This window comes from Pantherophis guttatus, chromosome 17 (assembly GCF_059756535.1).
Source record: "Pantherophis guttatus breed Tessera chromosome 17, ASM5975653v1, whole genome shotgun sequence".
Lineage (NCBI taxonomy): Eukaryota > Metazoa > Chordata > Lepidosauria > Squamata > Colubridae > Pantherophis > Pantherophis guttatus.
In genome coordinates this window covers 7,573,014-7,593,305 of record NC_142079.1, presented here as the reverse complement: position 1 = coordinate 7,593,305, position 20,292 = coordinate 7,573,014, and the positions used below count along the sequence as shown (strand labels likewise).

At 43.6% G+C, this 20,292-nt stretch overlaps 1 protein-coding gene across 3 annotated transcripts in view; it reads left to right on the top strand.

The window, feature by feature from the left end:
* LOC132709596 (carbonic anhydrase 15-like) overlaps positions 1-20,292 on the top strand; it is a 108,409-nt gene that overhangs the window by 3,703 nt on the left and 84,414 nt on the right. For 2 of the 3 annotated variants that reach the window (XM_087880203.1, XM_087880204.1), the window contains exons 2-7: positions 5,431-5,466; positions 9,948-10,118; positions 11,351-11,511; positions 14,477-14,569; positions 17,069-17,135; positions 18,005-18,171. In XM_087880203.1, the coding sequence (XP_087736329.1) occupies positions 5,431-5,466; positions 9,948-10,118; positions 11,351-11,511; positions 14,477-14,569; positions 17,069-17,135; positions 18,005-18,171 (695 nt within the window). Of the gene's footprint in view, positions 1-5,430; positions 5,467-9,947; positions 10,119-11,350; positions 11,512-14,476; positions 14,570-17,068; positions 17,136-18,004; positions 18,172-19,511; positions 20,106-20,292 lie in introns of those variants that run through there. The other variant, XM_060683775.2, reaches the window with a different exon arrangement.

Below are 20,292 nucleotides of genomic sequence, written 5' to 3'. Positions count from 1 at the left end.
CTCCCTCTCCCTCTCCCCCTCTCTCCTTCTCCCTTTCCATCTCCCTAATCCTGAAGTAGTAATTGGGTATGGCTTGTCTAGAGACTAGACTAGACTAGACTAGACTAGACTAGACTAGAATAGAATAGACTAGAATAGAATAGAATATGGAATGGATTGGAATAGAATAGAATAGAATATGGAATGGATTGGAATAGAATAGAATAGAATAGAATAGAATAGAATAGAATAGAATAGAATAGAATAGAATAGAATATGGAATGGATTGGAATAGAATAGAATAGAATAGAATATGGAATGGAATGGAATGGAATAGAATAGAATAGAATATGGAATGGATTGGAATAGAATAGAATAGAATAGAATAGAATAGAATAGAATAGAATAGAATAGAATAGAATAGAATAGAATATGGAATGGATTGGAATAGAATAGAATAGAATAGAATAGAATAGAATAGAATATGGAATGGAATGGAATGGAATAGAATAGAATAGAATAGAATAGAATAGAATAGAATAGAATAGAATAGAATAGAATATGGAATGGAATGGAATGGAATGGAATAGAAGAGAAGAGAAGAGAAGAGAAGAGAAGAGAAGAGAAGAGAAGAGAAGAGAATATGGAATAGAAGAGAATAGAATATGGAATGGAATGGAATAGAATAGAATAGAATAGAATAGACTATAGAACAATGGAATACAGAGCTGGAAGGGTTAGGGTTAGGGTTAGACTAGACAGAGAAGCGAAAGAGAGAATAATGCGCTCCTGCTCCAACTTGCTCCAACAGGAGACCTTATACTAAAACAGGGCAAAACTCACTTAACAACTGCCTTCCTTAGCAACGAAAAATTTGGGGCTCAGTTCTAGTCGTAAATCAAGGATTACCTGCATTGAGAAGATTTGCAGGTTGGGTGAGAAGTCTATCACCTTGCAAAGGGGTTGTTATAAAAATAAATACGGGCAGGTTGGAGGGATAATTAGAGGAGAAAAGCTAATATTGAACGTCGAACAGTTCAGCGAGAGAGAGAGACCGCTGTCGACGCAGGATAAAAAGCCTTTCAGATCTATTATTAATAGACGGAAGATAAAAAATAAAAAAAAAGATTCCCCCCCCTTTTTTTAAGAGCATCAAAGAGGTCAGACTAAAGGAAAAAGGTGGTCAGGAATTTAAAAGGTTGGGGAAGAGATCAAAAGCATTTGAAAAGTTTTAGAAGGAGCCTGATTTTTAGGGAAACAGAAGGTTGTGCTCTTCAGTGATTTTTGAGTTTTAGCTCATGGCCAGGAAAATAAGGATCTTTAAATCAAGAGGGCATCTAGATAAAGGTAAAGGCTCCCCTTGCACATATATGCTACTAGTTCCCGACTCTAGGGGGCGGTGCTCATCTCCGTTTCAAAGCCGAAGAGCCAGCGCTATCCGAAGACGTCTCCGTGGTCATGTGGCCGGCATGACTCAACGCCAAAGGCGCACGGAACGCTGATACCTTCCCACCAAAGGGGGTCCCTATTTTTTCTACTTGCATTTTTTACCTGCTTTCGAACTGCTAGGTTGGCAGAAGCTGGGACAAGTCACGGGAGCTCACCCCGTTCCGCGGCACTCAGGATTCGAACCGCTGAACTGCCGACCTTTCGATCGACAAGCTCGGTGTCTTAGCCCCTGAGCCACCGCGTCCTTAGAAAACTGTTATATCTATGACAGATATAACAGAATAACACAGTTGGAAGGGACCTTGGAGGTCTTCTAGTCCAACCCACTGCTGAAGAACAAGACCCTGTAACATTTCAGACAAATGGCTGACCAATCTATCCTTGAAAGCCTCCAGTAATGCAGTGCCACAAATTTTTGAGACGTTCCACTGGTTGATTGTTCTCACTGTCAGGAAACTTCCTCCTTAGATCTAGGTTGCTTCTCTCCTTGATTAGTTTCCACCCGTTGCTTCTTGCCTTCTGGTGCTTTGGAAAACAGGTAGACCCCTTTTCTTTGAGGCAGCCCCTCAGATATTGGAAGACTGCTATCGTATCATCCCGCTAATCAAAGCCCTCCCCTACGGAATCTGGCTTTCCCATTGACTTTGCTTGTCAGAAGAAGAAGAAGAAGAAGAAGAAGAAGAAGAAGAAGAAGAAGAAGAAGAAGAAGAAGAAGAAGAAGAACACTTGTGACCTTCCCAAGTGATCATCTTCTTCTTCTTCTTCTTCTTCTTCTTCTTCTTCTTCTTCTTCTTCTTCTTCTTCTTCTTCTTCTTCTTCTTCTTCTTCTTCTTCTTCTTCTTCTTCTTCTTCTTCTTCTTCTTCTTCTTCTTCTTCTTCTTCTTCTTCTTCTTCTTCTCCTCCTCCTCCTCCTCCTCCTCCTCCTCCTCCTCCTCCTCCTCCTCCTCTTTCTTCTTCTTCTTCTTCTTCTTCTTCTTCTTCTTCTTCTTCTTCTTCTTCTTCTTCTTCTTCTTCTTCTTCTTCTTCTTCTTCTTCTTCTTCTTCTCCTTCTCCTTCTCCTCCTCCTCCTCCTCCTCCTCCTCCTCCTTCTTCTTCTTCCTCCTCCTCCTCCTCCTCCTCCTCCTCCTCCTCCTCCTTGCAAATCCGACTCCCTTCCCTTCCAGCACTGGTGATGTTACCTAGTTTGGTAATGAAACGTTTGCAAGAAAACCTCCAAGCTCAGAGAGCACCCAGGATCCCAGAGTCTGCCTCCTCCTCCTCCTCCTCTGCACAAGCCTCACCCCCTTCTAGCACTGATGTTGTTACCTAGTTTGGTAATGAAACATCTGAAGGAAGCCACTGAGCTCAGAGAGCACCACAGCTCAATCCTGAGCTACAAATCATCTTTTCTAAAAAAAGAAGAATGTCCTAAATGGAAAGGGGGAAAATCTGCTCGAAAAAATAAAGGGAACACAAGCAGAAGACCTCCGAGATCTGAATGAATGAAATAGCCTTATTAAATACTTCGTTCGTTACATACAGTCATTTTGTGTTCCCTTTAGGTGTTTAAGCAGTGTATAAACTACTGTATGTAAAGAAGAAAGTATTTAATAAGGCTATTTCATTCATTCAGATCTCGGAGGTCTTCTGCTTGTGTTCCCTTTATTTTTTTGAGCAATATATATCAAACATAGCTTTCCAGATGCACCTTCTTGATGGCTACCTGCCTTGTGTGTGTGTGTGTGTGTCCCCCACAAGCCTGTCTCCAAACCTTCTAACTCACAACCGATCAATCAGGAGAGAAAAGTCAGATTCTTCTTTTTCTTCTTCTTTTTTATAATGAGCTCGGCTCAGTTAAAAAGTTCCTGATGTTCGTTTTCCATTAGGCCATTGATTTGTCCAGCTCGCTTCCTGATGATTTTGGATGGCGAGCAATAAAGCTAAATCGCAGACGATTGTCCGAGAAACAACGGGAGCGAACCTCTGTCCCTAAAGCGTGAGGGATGGAGATGCGTCATCGTTTTCTTTGAAGCTGTTTCTTTGGAGTTTTTTGTTTTTTTTTTAAATTTTTTTAAAAAAAGAAATTGATTTCTGCTTCTTTCTTCTGCAACCCAATTTTAAGTCTCCTTACGTGGGAGATTGGAGTGAAAAGCTAAACCAGCTTTTCTTGATTTTTGCTCTTGTTCAAAATGAAATGAGATTTCTCGGTCCTTCCATTTTTCTTGGGAGAGCTTGCGAGTAATATTTGGGATGTTGTGACCCAGGCCCAAGTAGTTAGTATTAAATACAAACAGTTTGAAAACAAACAGACTTTATTAGAACGGCCGAGAATGAACTCGTTCTCAGCGTAGTCCAAACTAAATGAAAGCAAATTCTTCAAAACACCATTCCTCAGTTTATCACCGACCTTGGGATAATTAGGCAAATTGCCAAAGGCTTTTCTTGGCAACAGTTCAGGAACAGAAGAAATAACTACAGCCAAACAAGAAGCAATTCTCTCAACTGTTGTTTTCCAGGAAAGAGGCCAAGAGCCGTTGCTGGTCTTTTAAGCCTTATGGGAGGGCCAATCATCTCTTGGCCTTACTCCTGAGTTGTCCTCTCTGCTTTAGCTGCTCCTGCCTTCTGGCAGCTCTTCTCCTACGTGCACTAGGAACAGGCTCCTCCTGTTCCTCTGCCTCTCTGCTGTCAGCCTCTGGAGACTCCGAAGTCCGCACATCACTCCCCGATGGCCCTGGCCCCATCTCTGCCTCCGACGCAGAGCCCTCATCCAGGCCTTCCCCAGCCTCCAGGACTGGCCCATGTTCTTCCTCAGCCTCCTCGCTGTCCGACTCAGCTGCCAGCTCCGCAGGCTGCGGGCTGACCACAACATGGGATTGTGTTGAACTAAATGTTATAGCAGGAATTTAGCACGCAGAACGTAGAATAATAAGGTTGGAAGGAACCTTGGTGGTCTTCTAGTCCAACCCCCTACTCAAACAGGAGACCCAATACCATTTTGGACAAATGGCTGCAAAGTCTATTCTTGAAAACTTCCAGGGATGGAGCACCCACAGCTTCTGAAGGCTATCCATTCCATTCATGAATTGATCTCACTGTCAGGAAGTTTCTCCTTATTTCTAGATTGGATCTCTCCTTGATAATTACTTGCTTTTGATAATTACTTACTTTTGATAATTACTTAATAATTACTTACTATTAATCTTCTCATCGTTCCTATCACCCATCTCCTCCCACTTATGACTGTATGACTGTAACTTTGTTGCTTGTATTCTTACGATTTATATTGGTATTGTTTCTTGATTGCTAATTTTTACCCTATGACTTATAATTAAGTGTTGTACCTTATGATTCTTGATGCACATATCTTTTCTTTTATGTACTCCGAGAGCATATGCACCAAGACAAATTCCTTGTGTGTCCAATCACACTTGGCCAATAAAGAATTCTAATCTAATCAGTGGTGAAATCCAAATTTTTTTACTACCGGTTCTATGGACATGGCTTGGTGGGCATGGTGTGGCTTGGTGGGTGTGGCAGAGGAAGGATACTGCAAAATCCCCATTCCCTCCTCACTCCAGGGGGAAGAATATTGCAAAATCTCCATTCCCACCCCACTCTGTGGCCAGCCAGAGGTGGTATTTGCTAGTTCTCCGAACTGCTCAAAATTTCCACTACCGGTTCTCCAGAACCTGTCAGAACCTGCTGGATTTCACCCCTGAATCTAATCTAATCTAATAAATTTTCATCCATTACTCTCTGGTGCTTTGGTGAATGAGTTGACTCCCTCGTCTCTGTGAGAGCCCCTCAAAATTTGGAAGACCACTATCATGTCTGGTTAGACTAGACATACCCCATTCCTGCAAACCGTTCATTTAGAAGTGGGTCAGATAGAATCCTGCATCCAGTTTTGGTCATCCACACTATGGGGTGTGGTGTCATCTGTACGCTGTTGTTTGTTTTTATTTTCCTATTTTTGCTAATACAAATTTTCTCTTCTCTACCTTCCATCTCCTACATATCCAGGTCTTTGGTGCTATGATTCCCAAGATCCTAAATGTGGTGAGTACCGGAGACAGATTTCTGAAGATACTGCTTGGAAAGATTTTGGGTGTATGTACCTCTCACCTGTAGTCTGAGATACCCTTCTCTAACAGGGTACCTTCAGATGCAATAGGAACACATCTCCTGCTTGGGTGGGGGTTGGACTAGATGACCTACAAGGTCCCTTCCAACTCTGTTAATCTGTTAATCCTATGACTCTCAGCCAGCGTGGCTAACGGAAGTAGTACATAGTCCCAGTGTCAGGATTCCAATGAATTCCCTAATTAAATCATGAGCCTCGAGCCAAGCTTGAAAAGAAATCCAGTTATTTATTAGGAGCTTCAAATGAAGCCAACTCTGACCCTACATAATTTACGGCCCCAATCATGACCCTGTTTTCCCCCTCCCCCCTGGGTGTGTCATCAATCACATTCGCCAATGGAGCAATTTCGCAGGGTTATAGAAATCACTCCCCTCCGGCCACTGTGGGTAACCCTGGGAGACAGCCTTGAGAAAGATATGTCTGGAATGTGCTCCTGTTTTTGGCTGCCGTACTGTTTCACCGGTTTTCCATCCCCCTTGCCTATGGCAACTCAAGAGCAGGTCAGGGATGCTTTGTGAGTTGACACACAGTGCATCTGTAGAACAACAAGTTGGGAAGTTGAGTGTGACGTAATGAGAGATACTGCAAGATATTCTTACCAGTACAATATGAAACAAGTATTTAAGAGACCACAGTTAGTGGTTATTTCTTGAGCGGCCACAAAACTAGCATATGTAGTTGAATTAAACATTCTGTTTTCTTCTGAAACTTTTCTTTTCTTGGATTTATCCATGGTTGGGCTACCGGGGGTCGAAAAGCTCAATAAATAGCGTGCCGGTGGGTGTCGCACATTGGCTGTTGTGACACATATTTTGAGCGACAGGGAGCTGCAGCAGGGTGAAAGAGCCACATGCGGCTCCAGAGCCGCAGGTTGCTGACCCCTGCCCTATACCGTTTCTGACAAATGGCAGTCCAATCTTTCCTTGAAAGTCTCAAGTGATGAAGCTCCCACAACTTCCGACGGCAACTACTACTACTACTTCTTCTTCTTCTTCTTCTTCTTCTTCTTCTTCTTCTTCTTCTTCTTCTTCTTCTTCTTCTTCTTCTTCTTCTTCTTCTTCTTCTTCTTCTTCTTCTTCTTCTTCTTCTTCTTCTTCTTCTTCTTCTTCTTCTTCTTCTCCTTCTCCTTCTCCTTCTCCTTCTTCTTCTTCTCCTTCTTCTTCTTCCTCCCCTCCTCCTCCTCCTCCTCCTCCTCCTTCTTCTTCTTCTTCCTCCTCCTCCTCCTCCTCCTCCTCCTCCTCCTCCTCCTCCTCCTCCTCCTCCTCCTCTTTCTCTTTCTTTCTCCTCCTCCTCTTCTTCCTCCTCCTCCTCCTCCATCTTGACTTTTTAAAATTATGTATGCCTATCAGAAGCTCATACTTTCGAATGCTGTTCCAGCGTCCGCGAGGCTGATGGGCTGCTGTAGAATATTCGACTTTCGTAGAAAAAATCATATTTTACGAAAGATGAAATCTCCCATCATTCACGGGCGTTTATGGAAATTGAAGACCATCTGTGTATGCCAGGCATGCCTACCCAGTCTTAAAACATCCACATCTGGGGTCATAAACCAGACAGCACCCTTTCAACCATTCCTTGTGGGGGCCCAACTCTACCAATCTGGCTTTCCTTCTATATCTTCGGGTTGTTTTTTTTTTCTCTCTCTCTCTAGCCAGATGGTTGACATCTAAACAAAACTCTGACTCACAGTTGCATCTTTTTATTTTTTCTAGAATCTATTTGGAACCCAGAAGCTTTTTTTGGGGGGGGGGGAGAAAGTCTCAGCGAGGGTAGCTTCCTGGTTTGATATTTTTATTCAAAATAAACTTATCCCAAAATAGTCCAGGTGGAGAAATGATGCCACCAAGCACCAAGACAAGATAACCCACAAATCCATGTGGCTCATCTCTTGGCTATGACCCAGTAACACAGAGATGCCGAAACGTAAAACAGAATAAAATGGGAGCTGGTGCTTTTTAGTAACAAGTCTCAGATTGCTAGAAGAGCTCGTTTTAGCTGTCAGGCTAAATATAGGCCCAGCTAGGAAATCCTGTTGAATTATAAATAAGCAAAACCCCTTTTGTGAAATTTAATGAAGACCGTTGCAGGAGGAAAGTGAAAGAAACAACAGAGGAAAAGTTAATGATTCTGTTGAGTGCAACATCTGTAGACAACCAATTTTTCCGGCAGAGGGTTGATCTATATACCAGAATCCTGCTCTGAGAAAAGAAATCGATATATTGCTTCCCTTTAATTGAGGCTGGATGGAAAGGTTGGGGGGGGGAGAAAAAAAAGGCAAAAAAGCCCATTTCCTGTTGTTACAACAAGGTTGGGATAATTGGCAGCAATGAACATTTTTTTTTTTTTAAATTTGATTTATATGCCGCCCTTCTCCGGGGACTCAGGGCGGTTTACAATGCGTTAAGGGCCAGTGTTTCCCAAACTTGGCTATTTTAAGATGCATGGACTTCAATTCCCAGAATTCCCCAACCAGTATGCCTGGTTGAGGAATTCTGGGAGTTGAAGTCCATACATCTTCAAAGAGTCAAGTTTGGGAAACACTGCGTTAAGCAATAGCCTTCATCCTTTTGTATATTTATACAAAGTCAGCTTATTGTCCCCACAAACTGGGTCCTCAATTTACCTACCTTAGAAAGGATGGAAGGTTGAGTCAACCTTGAGCCTGGCGAGATTCGAACCTGCAGTAATTGCAGGCAGCTGGATGATAATAACAGGCTATTAGTCTGCTGCGCCACCAGGCTCTTTCTACATTGATCTGGCTGGCAAAGAAATTGGTACGGAGTGGTGGTTGGTTTCTACAGGTTCGCCCCGAACTGGTAGTGGTGGCGGCGGGAGGCTCCGCCCACCCGCCTGGACATCGTCATGGACACTCTCCGCATGCGTAGAACCTTCTGAGCATGCACAGAAATCCTGCGTGTGCGCTCACAGTTCCAAACCGATAGCGAAGGTAAGTGGAGGCCACTACTGGTATGGAGAATGCCTTCCCTGGAGTGGAGCAACTTGCCTTCAGAAGTTGTGGGTGCTTCATCACTGGAGGTTTTTAAGAAGAGACTGGACAGCCATTTATCCGAAATGATATAGGATTTCCTGCTTGAGCAAGGAGCTGGACTAGAAGACCTCCAAGGTCCCTTCCACTCTATTCTGATTGAAATTGATAATAAAGGAGAGGACCAATCTACTGTAGAACTAAGGAGAAATTTCCTGACAGGTAGGACAATTAATCAGTGGAACGACTTGCCTCCAGAAGTTGTGGATGCTTCATCACTGGAGGTTTTTAAGAAGAGACTGGACAGTCACTTATCTGAAATGGTATAGGTTCTCCTGCTTGAACAGGGGGCTGGCCTAGAAGACTTCTAAGGTCCTTTTCAACTGTACTCTTCTTTCTCTTCTCTTCTCTTCTCTTCTCTTCTCTTCTCTTCTCTTCTCTTCTCTTCTCTTCTCTTCTCTTCTCTTCTCTTCTCTTCTCTTCTCTTCTCTTCTCTTCCCTTCCCTTCCCTTCCCTTCCCTTCCCTTCCCTTCCCTTCCCTTCCCTTCTCCTCTCCTCTCCACCCCTCTCCTCTTTTCTTCTCTTCCCTTCCCTTCCCTCTCATCCCAGCAGTTCGAATCTCTAGCACTGTATTACAGGAGTGAGCTCCTGTGACTTGTCCCAGCTTCTGCCAACCTAGCAGTTCGAAAGCATGTAAAAAATGCAAGTAGAAAAATAGGGACCACCTTTGGTGGGAAGGTAACAGCATTCTGTGCACCTTTGACATTCAGTCATGCTGGCCACATGACCACGGAGACGTCTTTGGACAGCGCTGGCTCTTCGGCTTAGAAACAGAGATGAGCACCGCCCCCTGGAGTCAGGAATGATTAGCATATATGTGCGAGGGGAACCTTTACCTTTACCTTAGTCTGATGAAAAGAAGGACTAGGGAAGACATGATAGCAGTCTTCCAATATCTCAGGGGTTGCCACAAAGAAGAGGGAGTCAAGCTATTCTCCAAAGCACCTGAAGGCAGGACAAGAAGCGATGGGTGGAAACTCATCAAGGAGAGAAGCAACTTAGAACTAAGGAGAAATTTCCTGACACTTAGAACAATTAATAAGTGGAACAACTTGCCTCCAGAAGTTGTGGATGCTCCAACACTGGACATTTTTAAGAAGATGTTGGATAACCATTTGTCTGAAGTGGTGTAGAGTTTCCTGCCTGGGCAGGGGGACTAGAAGACCTCAAGGTCCCTTCCAACTCTGTTATCCTAAGTCCCTTTTCTAAGTATTAGGTATTCTCATCACCTTGGATTATTTATAAAAAATAATCAAGGTGGAATATAAATTTAAAAAAAAATCAAGGCAAGCTGTTCTCAGCCGCCATGGGCGAAGTCGTAGGTCTGCAACGTTCTTCTGGTCTCTTTAGGTCCTTCTCACTGGAAGGAGATCACCTCAGGATGCGGGGGACAGATCCAGTCGCCCATTAACATCGATCGGAGAAAAGTACGACGCGACCGGAGCTTGGATGAAATTCTGTTTGAAGGCTACGACCAGGCACCTCCAGGCAGATGGAGACTAGTGAACAATGGCGATGAAGGTGAGCCAAGGAAGCTGGGACTTTTTTCCGCAGATGTTTACCAAATCTTGAATCCAGGGGTGGGATTCAAAAATTTTAGCAACCGGTTTTCTGCCCTGTTTCCAGACTTCCGGAACTTCCGGGAGGCCCATTTTTTGCCATCCCAGAATCTCCGCGCAGGCACTGCACTTACCTGGCATCCAAAACGGGCTGCATGGAGATTCCTGGGAGGGGTGAGGTGGGTGGAGTCAGCCAGTCCTTGCAACTACTGGTTTGGCGAACGAGATGTAAATAAACACGTTTAATGAATTAAAAGATAATAATAATAATATGGGAGATAGGAAAGGCATTCAAGGTGAGCTGTGGGTGAGTTCTCTTATGGGCGTGCAGGGATTCATGACTTATGACACATTTGGCCCCTCCTTTGGGCTCAACCTGGTCATCTCCTACAGGTTTGATGATCATTCAATCTCTCCTGTCCTTGCCATCTATTATCTGGCACAGCCAGATTTCCGATTTATTAGCTCCTCTAATATTTCTCCTCCCAGAAGGCTGGAAGTGGTGGGGAAGCTTGGTGTTCTGTCCCCGTCTCACACACGCACACAAACAGATAGCCAGGGGTTAAATAAAACTGGCAGACAACAAATTCTTTCGATAAGAGGATTGGCAGCAACCCAGTAGCTGCTTGCCAAGAACTTTACTCATAGAGGGAGGGGTTGTTCCTCCGTCAGATAAACCCAAACAAGATACACACAGTTCAAGAATTGTCAAGTCCAGTCCGTATTAAATCCAAGGCAGATAACGTTGTTTCAAAGATACAATGTGACTCGCTAGTAGTTAGTTTTGTCCGTCACAGAGTCTGAATGGCCACCTCACCCCCTTTTATCCCCTGTGGGGTGTGGTCCAGTGACTCAGCTTAATCTCCGACACGCCTCCTTTTCTGCTGCGTGCGCTTGTCTCTCCGACGCTGGCGTGGATCCAGCCAAGACTTATCTCCTTCACTGTCCGACTGCGAGGAGATACCTGGCTCCTGGCCAATCTCTTCTCCTTCGGGAGACACCTGAGGCATTGCCAGAGAGGAGGGTCCTGGAGGGGGAGGCCTGGCCAACTCCTCTCCTTCATGTTTGGATCCTTCTCCCTCCGATAAGTCGGCCTCGGGGGTCGGAGTCACAACACTTGGTTAGCATCCCAGATTGATAGACTGGTCCTTCTTTGTTTCTGAAACTGGGTTTACAAGTTGACTTTCCCTGTAGTCAAAATGATCTTGGATGGAGCATCTGCTGCGGAACAAATCAACATCACCAGAGGAGGACTGAGGGACACCTACCGGGCCTTGCAATTCCACTTCCATTGGGGCGACCTCAAGAGGAATGGCTCGGAGCACTACATTGATGGGATACAGTATCCCATGGAAGTAAGTGGAGCGCCTGGTTTTGATAGCAGGTTCTGCAGTCGTTCAGGCGCAGCTGTGAAACTATGCTGAAAAGCACCTGGTATGACATGGCTTGGTTTTTTTGGATGGTGGTGCTCATTAAAGGATGGGGAATGGATAGGAATAAAGTGACGGGGGAGGGAGAGGGAGAGAAGGAGAAGGAGGAGAAGATACTGTGCTGTTTATGGTTAAATGAGCTAGTGCAAAGTACAATTGCATTTTGGTGAATAAGTCTTATAGGTATCTATCTGTTGTTCCAGTCATCTCTCTCTCCCCCATCTCTCTCTTTCTCTCCCCTTCTTTCCCATCTCTCCCATCTCTTTATCTCTACATCTCTCTCTCTCTCTCACACACACACACACATCTGTCTGTCTGTCTGTCTGTCTGTCTGTCTGTCTATTTATCTATCTATCTATCTATCTATCTATCTATCTATCTATCTATCTATCTATCTATCTATCTATCTATCTATCTATCTACCATCAATTGATCTATCATCTATCATTCCTGTCTCTATCATCTTTCTCTCTCTCCTATCCTATCCATCTATCATCTATCTATCTATCTATCTATCTATCTATCTATCTATCTATCTCTCTCTCTCTCTCTCTCTCTCTCTATCTATCTATCTATCTATCTATCTATCTATCTATCTATCTATCTATCTATCTATCTATCTTCAATTTATTTAGTTTAGTTTAGTTTATTTATCATCTACCATTCCTGTCTCTATCTATCTATCTATCTATCTATCTATCTATCTATCTATCTATCTATCTATCTATCTATCTATCTATCTATCTATCTACCTACCTACCTACCTACCTACCTACCTACCTACCTACCTACCTACCTACCTACCTTCAATTGATCTATCATCTATCATTCCTCTCTCTATCATCTCTCTATCTCTCTATCTCTCTATCTCTCTATCCTATCCTATCCTATCCTATCCTATCCTATCCTATCCTATCCTATCCTATCCTAACCTATCCAATCCAATCCTATCCTATCCTAACCTATCCAATCCAATCCAATCCATCCATCCATCCATCCATCCATCCATCCATCCATCCATCCATCCATCCATCCATCTATCTATCTATCTATCTATCTATCTATCTATCTATCTATCTATCTATCTATCTATCTATCTATCTATCTATCATTTATCTCTCCCCTCTCTCCCTCCCTCTCTCTCCTTCTCTCTCTCTCCCTCTCTCTCTCCCTCCCTCCCTCTCTCCCTCTCTCCCTCTCTCTGTCTCTCTCTCTCTCTCCCTATCTATCTCTATCATCTGTCTATCTTCTATATATCGTCTATCAATCATCTATTGATCTCTTCTTCTCTACTCTGATTGATAGAATACCAGCAATTCCCCCACCCTTCTTTATGAGATGACGGTTGTGTGGTTTCCACACAGGCCAGTCCACTTTTGCTCACAACAACAACAAAGGGGGAAAAAAATGTCCAGAAAGTAAAAAAGTCATCAGCACAATTTTCTTCAAGCTCGTTTCCAAGAACGGCTTCATTTTCTTAATCTGAAAGAGGGACGGGGGTGTAAACATCTCCTGGATGCTTGTTCAAAGAGAACAACCCCCCCCCCAATTAAACAGCATGCCATCAGCAATCCACCCCTCCCTCAATCACTTGTCTGTATTTCAAAGAAAGTAGCAATTAAGGCTTTGCCGAGAGGCACCTCCTTTTTGGTCCACTTCACCAGACACAATCCTACGCTTCATCATGGCGTGGACATCAAAGGACATCAAAGAGCAGTTCAGGTTGACCTCGAGTCCTCTGTCATTTCATTTTATGTATTTTAACCGTCAAGTAAGGAGCTGGAGAATTGGCTGGGTATTATTGCTTTTCAGAACTTTCCACGACCTTTGCAGAGTTCAGGAATTGCCCTCTCCGGTCATGATTTTACAAATCAGCTTTCAAATTTCACGGCGTCTTTTCCTTGCCCTTCTTTTGATATTTGGGGAAAAGGGCTAGAGCCAGCTGTTCCAGTTCGACGTGAATTATTTTATCAAATGCATTAATTGCTTTTCTCATGACATGTCCCTTTATAGCGCCGACGTAGGACTTCGATCCAGAATCAATGCTGTCTTCAAATTGTATTGTGGAACTAATGTGGCTACGACCACTTAAAATAGCATCGTCTTGAGAACTATAAAATTAGAGCACATTAAACCCATAATATGGGGACCCAGATTGTTGGGGGCGATATGCTGATTCTATGAACTGCTTAGAGAGGGCTGTAAAGCATCGTGAAGTGGTATATAAGTCTAGTTTCCTATTCTATTCTATTCTATTCTATTCTATTCTGTTCTGTTCTGTTCTGTTCTGTTCTGTTCTGTTCTGTTCTACTCTACTCTACCCTACCCTACCCTACCCTACCCTACCCTACCCTACCCTACCCTACCCTACACTACACTACACTACACTACACTACACTACACTACACTACACTATACTATTCATCTCAGAGTGGTTAGAATGCAGAATTGCAGGCTAACTCTGCCCACTGCCAGGAGTTTGATCCTAACTGGCTCAAGGTTGGCTCAGCCTTCCATCCTTCCAAGGTTGGTAAAATGAGGACCCGGATTATTGGGGGCAACATCGTGCCTGCATGCGCAGATCGCCTATGATGACATCCAGGTTAGTGGGCGGAGCCTCCCGCCAATTTTACTACCGGTTCTTGCGAACCGGTCCGAACCGGGGGCAACCCACCCCTGAACGTGCCTACCATCCCTGTCGTGATGTTCCCTTTTATTTGTATCCATCTCATGTATTCATAAGTATGTCTATACTTATATATGTAATCTAATACATGCTTGACGAAATAAATAGCCAAAAAATACAAAGACAACAGGGAGACGGGAATTAATGGAGGAGAAGTTGAAATGATAGAGAAAGACGACCGATCCTTCTGTTGTTTCTTCACAGCTACACATTGTACACATGAACATCAGATACAAAACTGTCAACGAAGCTAAGCAACATCCAAACGGACTTGCTGTTCTGAGTTTCCTGTTCAAGGTACGGCCCCCCAAAATCTAATTGCTGTTATATCAAAGTGTTGTCATGAAAAAGTTGACGCTATGAGCGGTGGTGGGTTTCATATTATGTTACTACCGGTTTGTGTGCGCACCTGCCTTCCGTGCATGCGCCTGTTCTGCCCCAGCTTCGGATTCCCAGAGAATGTGACACACACCAAGCTTCGCAAACACTGTTTAATTCCAATCAAACCCCTTTCAAGAATGCAGGCTTCCCGTGCAAAGGGTCCTTATCAAAGTTATTAAGAACAAAGTCTGACAAAGGTTGACAACCAGCCCAGAAAACCAGATATGAGAAGTCGCTTGCTCTCCAAGATGCTCTGTAGTAATGAGACGTTGTTTCTAGCAAGAAAGCACTAGCTGTGTGCGACTTAAATAGGCTAAGGGAGTGGCCAATTATCCTCAAGCTCTACTCTTGAGTAGACCTCCTCCTCCTGAGTAGCCACTCCTGCCTTTTGGCAGCCCTGCGTGCCCGAGCATTGAGGAGAGGCTCCTCCACTTCGCTCTCTCCACTGGAAGGAGCCTCTGGAGGTTCTGAAGGCCCTGGTTGAGTCTCTGCCTCTGGCATCCTCTTCGGCCTCCTTGCTGTCCGACGTGAGCGCTGGCTGTGGAGGCTGCCAGCGCGACACCACACCAGCCTCCTCGTCGTCGGGATCAGCCACGATCTGCGCAGGCCACTGGTGGGCCACAACAGCACCCGGCCTCAAAAACAGGCCTAAACAGGATGGCATAGAGCCGGAGCGGGCTCACCTGCGATTTCTGCTACCAGTTTGGGTGAACCGATCCGAACCGGCTGAATACCATTTCTTGGTATGAAGCTTCCGAAGCTTTGGGGTGCAGTTCCTTCACTCTTGGCTTCTGTAGGCTGTGACAATAACTTTTTCAGGGTTTTTTCCCTTTAGATTCCTCCTTCCTTCCTAGCTGCTAAGCCCTAATGACACAACATGAATCAGAGAAGCATGATTCATCTTGAATTTCTTTGATTAGAGTAGAAGGTCAGGATTGAACTGTGGGAGCCTTGGTGCTCTCTGGTGGCTTGCTCAGAGACGTTTCATCACCCAACTAGGTGACGTTATGAGTGCTAGCGAATGTGGGCTTGCTCCCTGGATAATGAGGCCTGCAAGCAAACAACCAAGCTCAGAGTACCAAGTATCCCACATTTCTTTTGATTGGGTTTAATAAAGGATTCGGATTCTTTGGATCAATTTTAATGTGATGTCCAGCTGTTGCTACCTTGGGTGGACAGCTTCAAGTATTGCTTGTTTTGTTGTTATATATATATAAAACAACGAAACAAGTTATCTATCTCTATCTCTATCTCTATCTCTATCATCTCTATCTCTATCTCTATCTCTATCTCTATCTCTATCTCTATCTCTATCTCTATCTCTATCTCTATCTCTATCTCTATCTCTCTACCTCTACCTCTATCTCTATCTCTATCTCTATCTGTATCTCTATCATCTCTATCTCTCTATCTCTATCTCTATCATCTCTATCTCTATCTCTATCATCTCTATCATCTCTATCTCTCTATCTCTATCTCTATCTCTATCTCTATCTCTATCTCTATCTCTATCTCTATCCAGTGGTGAAATCCAATTTTTTTTACTACTGGTTCTGTGGGCATGGCTTGGTGGGTGTGATAAGGGAAGGGTACTACAAAATCTCCATTCCCTCCCCACTCCTGGGGGAAGGATATTGCAAAATTTCCCACCCCACTCTGGGGCCAGCCAGAGGTGGTATTTGCCGGTTCTCCTAGCTACTCAAAATTTCCGCTATCGGTTCTCTGAACTGCTCAAAATTTCCACTACCGATTCTCCAGAACTTGTCAGAATCTTTGGATTTCACCCCTGTCTATATCTATATCTATATCTATATCTATATCTATATCTATATCTATATCTATATCTATATCTATACCTATATCTATATCATCTATATCTATCTATCTATCTATCTATCTATCTATCTATCTATCTATCTATCTATCTATCTATCTATCTATCTATCTATCTTTGTCTGTCTATCTATCTATCTATCTATCTATCTATCTATCTATCTATATCTCTATATCTCTATCATCTATCTAAATTCCTATATCTATTTACCTATTTACCTATATCTAGCTACCCATCTACCCATTGATCCATCCACCCATTGATCCATCCACCCATTGATCCATCCATCCATCCATCCATCCATCCATCCATCCATCCATCCATTCTTCCATCCACCTACCCACCTACCCACCTACCCATCTATCTATCTATCTATCTGTCTGTCTGTCTGTCTGTCTGTCTGTCTGTCTATCTATTTCTTTTATGTTTTGTTGTTGTTATTACTTAAACCAGAGTTAGAAAAAAGACAGCCTTTCAGATAACGGATTGTCCTCTGTAGAGGACAATAGACATCCATCTACTTTTTCTACCTTAGGCTACTTTGCAGGTTATAGAGCTATCTTCTTCTCATTGTCATGCAGATAGCAGACACCGACAACACTAATTACAACACCGTCGTTGCCAGCCTGAGAAATATCTCTCGTGCAGGTGAGTGTCTTACCCATGCCCTGGAAGAAGAATGCTTCTTTCGTCTATGACTCATTAAAGCAGCTGTGTCTTTTTCCTGGAATGCATCGATGCTGTGGGGAGGCTTCAACTGCAGCCACGCAGGCCTGGAGTAAGATGCAGCTGCTTTCATGAAACACATGATTATTGGTGCTCCTGCGTGTTCTGAAAACTAGGTTTTACGAACTGAGTAAGATATACTGTAGATTTCTGAAGGGGACGGCGATGGGGACCCCAATTCCTAGCTCAAAATGGTTGCTGCGAGTCCTTTAGTAACCTGATGAGCTGTAGCCCTATTGGGTGGCCAAATCAATTGGAAGCCCTCAACGCCTTCAGAGATTCTGAAGTGAGAACATCACATCTTGAATACTTCCTTTGAATGAGAATATACTACTGAGAGGGGGCGCGATGGCTCAGCGGCTAAGATGCTGAGCTTGTTGATCGAAAGGTCGGCAGTTCAGCGGTTCGAATCCCTAGTGCCACGTAACGGAGTGAGCTCCCGTTACTTGTCCCTAGCAGTTCGAAAGCATGTAAAAAGAATGCAAGTAGAAAAATAGGGACCACCTTTGGTGGGAAGGGAACAGCGTTCCATGCATCTTTGGCATCGAGTCATGCTGGCCACATGACCACGGAGATGTCTTCGGACAGTGCTGGCTCCTCGGCTTTGAAACGGAGATGAGCACTGCCCCCTAGAGTTGGGAACGACTAGCACATATGTGCGAAGGGAACGTTTCCCTTTACCTTATACTACTGAGTGTCTGTCACAGAACTGTGTTAACTTCCTTTCATCTTATCCTGCACCAATCCTTCTTCTTCTCTGGTACCCAATCATGGTTATCCTTTTTGCCTAGGAGAATACGTTGACATGGCGTCCACCTTTTCTTTGAGCAATCTTCTCCCCAGCTTAGCTTCATTGTCCAAATATTACCGGTACAAAGGATCTCTCACCACACCAAACTGTGATGAAGCGGTCATCTGGACAGTATTTGAAGAGCAGATCCCAATCAGCAGATCTCAGGTAAAACCAACCCCTCCCCACCATCCTCACATCCGAAGCTGGTCTTTTCCATTCCCAACGACAATTGTCCACCTTTCATTGTTGTCAAGATGGCTGATATTACCTGGGAAATATAAATAATATATTACCTGGGAAATATAAATCAAAGAATCATATACTTAATGTTACATGTAATAATAGCAGCTTGAATCACATATGCACAAAATTGGAAAAACGAAAGTATACCTATCCTGTTTTTCCCAAAATAAGACATCGCCTGATAATAAGCCCTATTGGGCTTTTGAGCGCATGGCAATAAAGCCAAGCGCTTATTTCAGGGTTCAAAAAAAATGTAAGACAGGGTCTTATTTTCGGGGAAACATAGTATAGACAAAAAGGTAATAAAGAAAATATTAGAATGTGCCAAATTGGACAGGTTAACGATGGAACTTAAAGACAAAGAGGAATCAGAGTATTACTTAATATGGGACGTATTGTACAAATGGTTAGATAACAGGTGGAGAGATTAGTAACTTAATAACGAAAGAAGATCAACAAAATAGAAATAGGTACAGTTATATAGATATACTGTATATAAGAATATATACCGTACGGGACGCAGTGGCTCAGTGGCTAAGATGCTGAGCTTGTCGAGTGAAAGGTTGGCAGTTCAGCGGTTCGAATCCCTAGTGCCGCGTAACGGGGTGAGCTCCCGTGACTTGTCCCAGCTTCTGCCAGCCTAGCAGTTCAAAAGCAGGTAAAAAAGGCAAGTAGGAAAATAGGGACCACCTTTGGTGGGAAGGGAACAGCATTCCGTGCGCCTTTGGCATTGAGTCATGCCGGCCACATGACCACGGAGACGTCTTCGGAGAGTGCTGGCTCTTCGGCTTTGAAATGGAGATGAGCACCGCCCCCTAGAGTTGGGAACGACTAGCACATATGTGCGAGGGGAATTTTTACCTTTCATAAAGCGTAAGCAACAGTACTATCAGACTGTACGTGATTATCGATTAAAACATATATGATATATATATAGAGTGTTTTGGTACAACTATGAAAATAATGTTTATAACGATGACGTACAACATTATGTATTTAAAAGAGACCATATTGTATGACTATGAGAATAATGGTTTTACTCAGGGTGTATAATACTATCTATACTTAAAAAGGATCGATATAGACAGTACGCTGTCGTTGCAAAGCTGGAAATGCGATGTAAAATAAAGGAAAATGTATGATCAAAATATTAAAAAAAAAAAAAGATGGCTGACCACAAATCGAATAAATCGAATATAGAAATATTGGGCTGGTTGTAGAGCACTTCTTCTGTTCTCTTCCTCTCTTTCCCTTTGTTTTAGCTGAATATATTTGTGGACACCACGTACTTCAAAAGTTCAGCTGGGACACCGCAAAAAATGATCAACAACTTCCGTCCTTTGCAGCTTTTGAATGGCCGCACCGTCTATGCTTCTCGTGATGCCACCATCAGCTGCGGCTCTTCTCTTGTTGCCAGTTTACTTCTTCCTCTGCTCTTGTCTTCTTTGATTGGCCAGTTCTCTGGCTCTTCCTAGCTGCCTGAGCTCAACCGTGAATCCATTGTAGATCTGTGGTACCTTCTTAGTTGTGGTTCTCGAGTGTGATTGCTTCCCTATCTGAGCTGAACGAGGCACAAATCCAGATCATGGAGTGTTTGATTGATTGATGAGAAAGAGCCCGGGGACAATTGTCTTGCCATCAAAGTTATGCGATTCATGATTGCCACCATAAATGAGACCAGCAATGAGACATGAAAGGTGGAAAGCTTTTATGTTGGCCAACGGATGGGAGGTCCTCGCGCCAAGCAGAAGAATGGCACACAAAAGTACCTTCTGCCAGCATGGGAAATGAAGACCTAAAATCATGTAAATTGAAGTTCTAATGAATAAATTCAGAGTTCTTAATTTTTTCCATGATGGGGCTGACTCAATTTCATTCTTTCCAGCCACCAGCTGAGGCCATTTCTGGTACCAGAAATGAATCCCTGGAAGCAAAACAATGAAACAACGAAACGAGTTGCAGGTCACTGAGGCAGTGGGGAAGGGCCCTCCTCTCTGCCACCCCCAAATTCCAATCCAAGAAGAGCCAAGGGGACATCAGAAA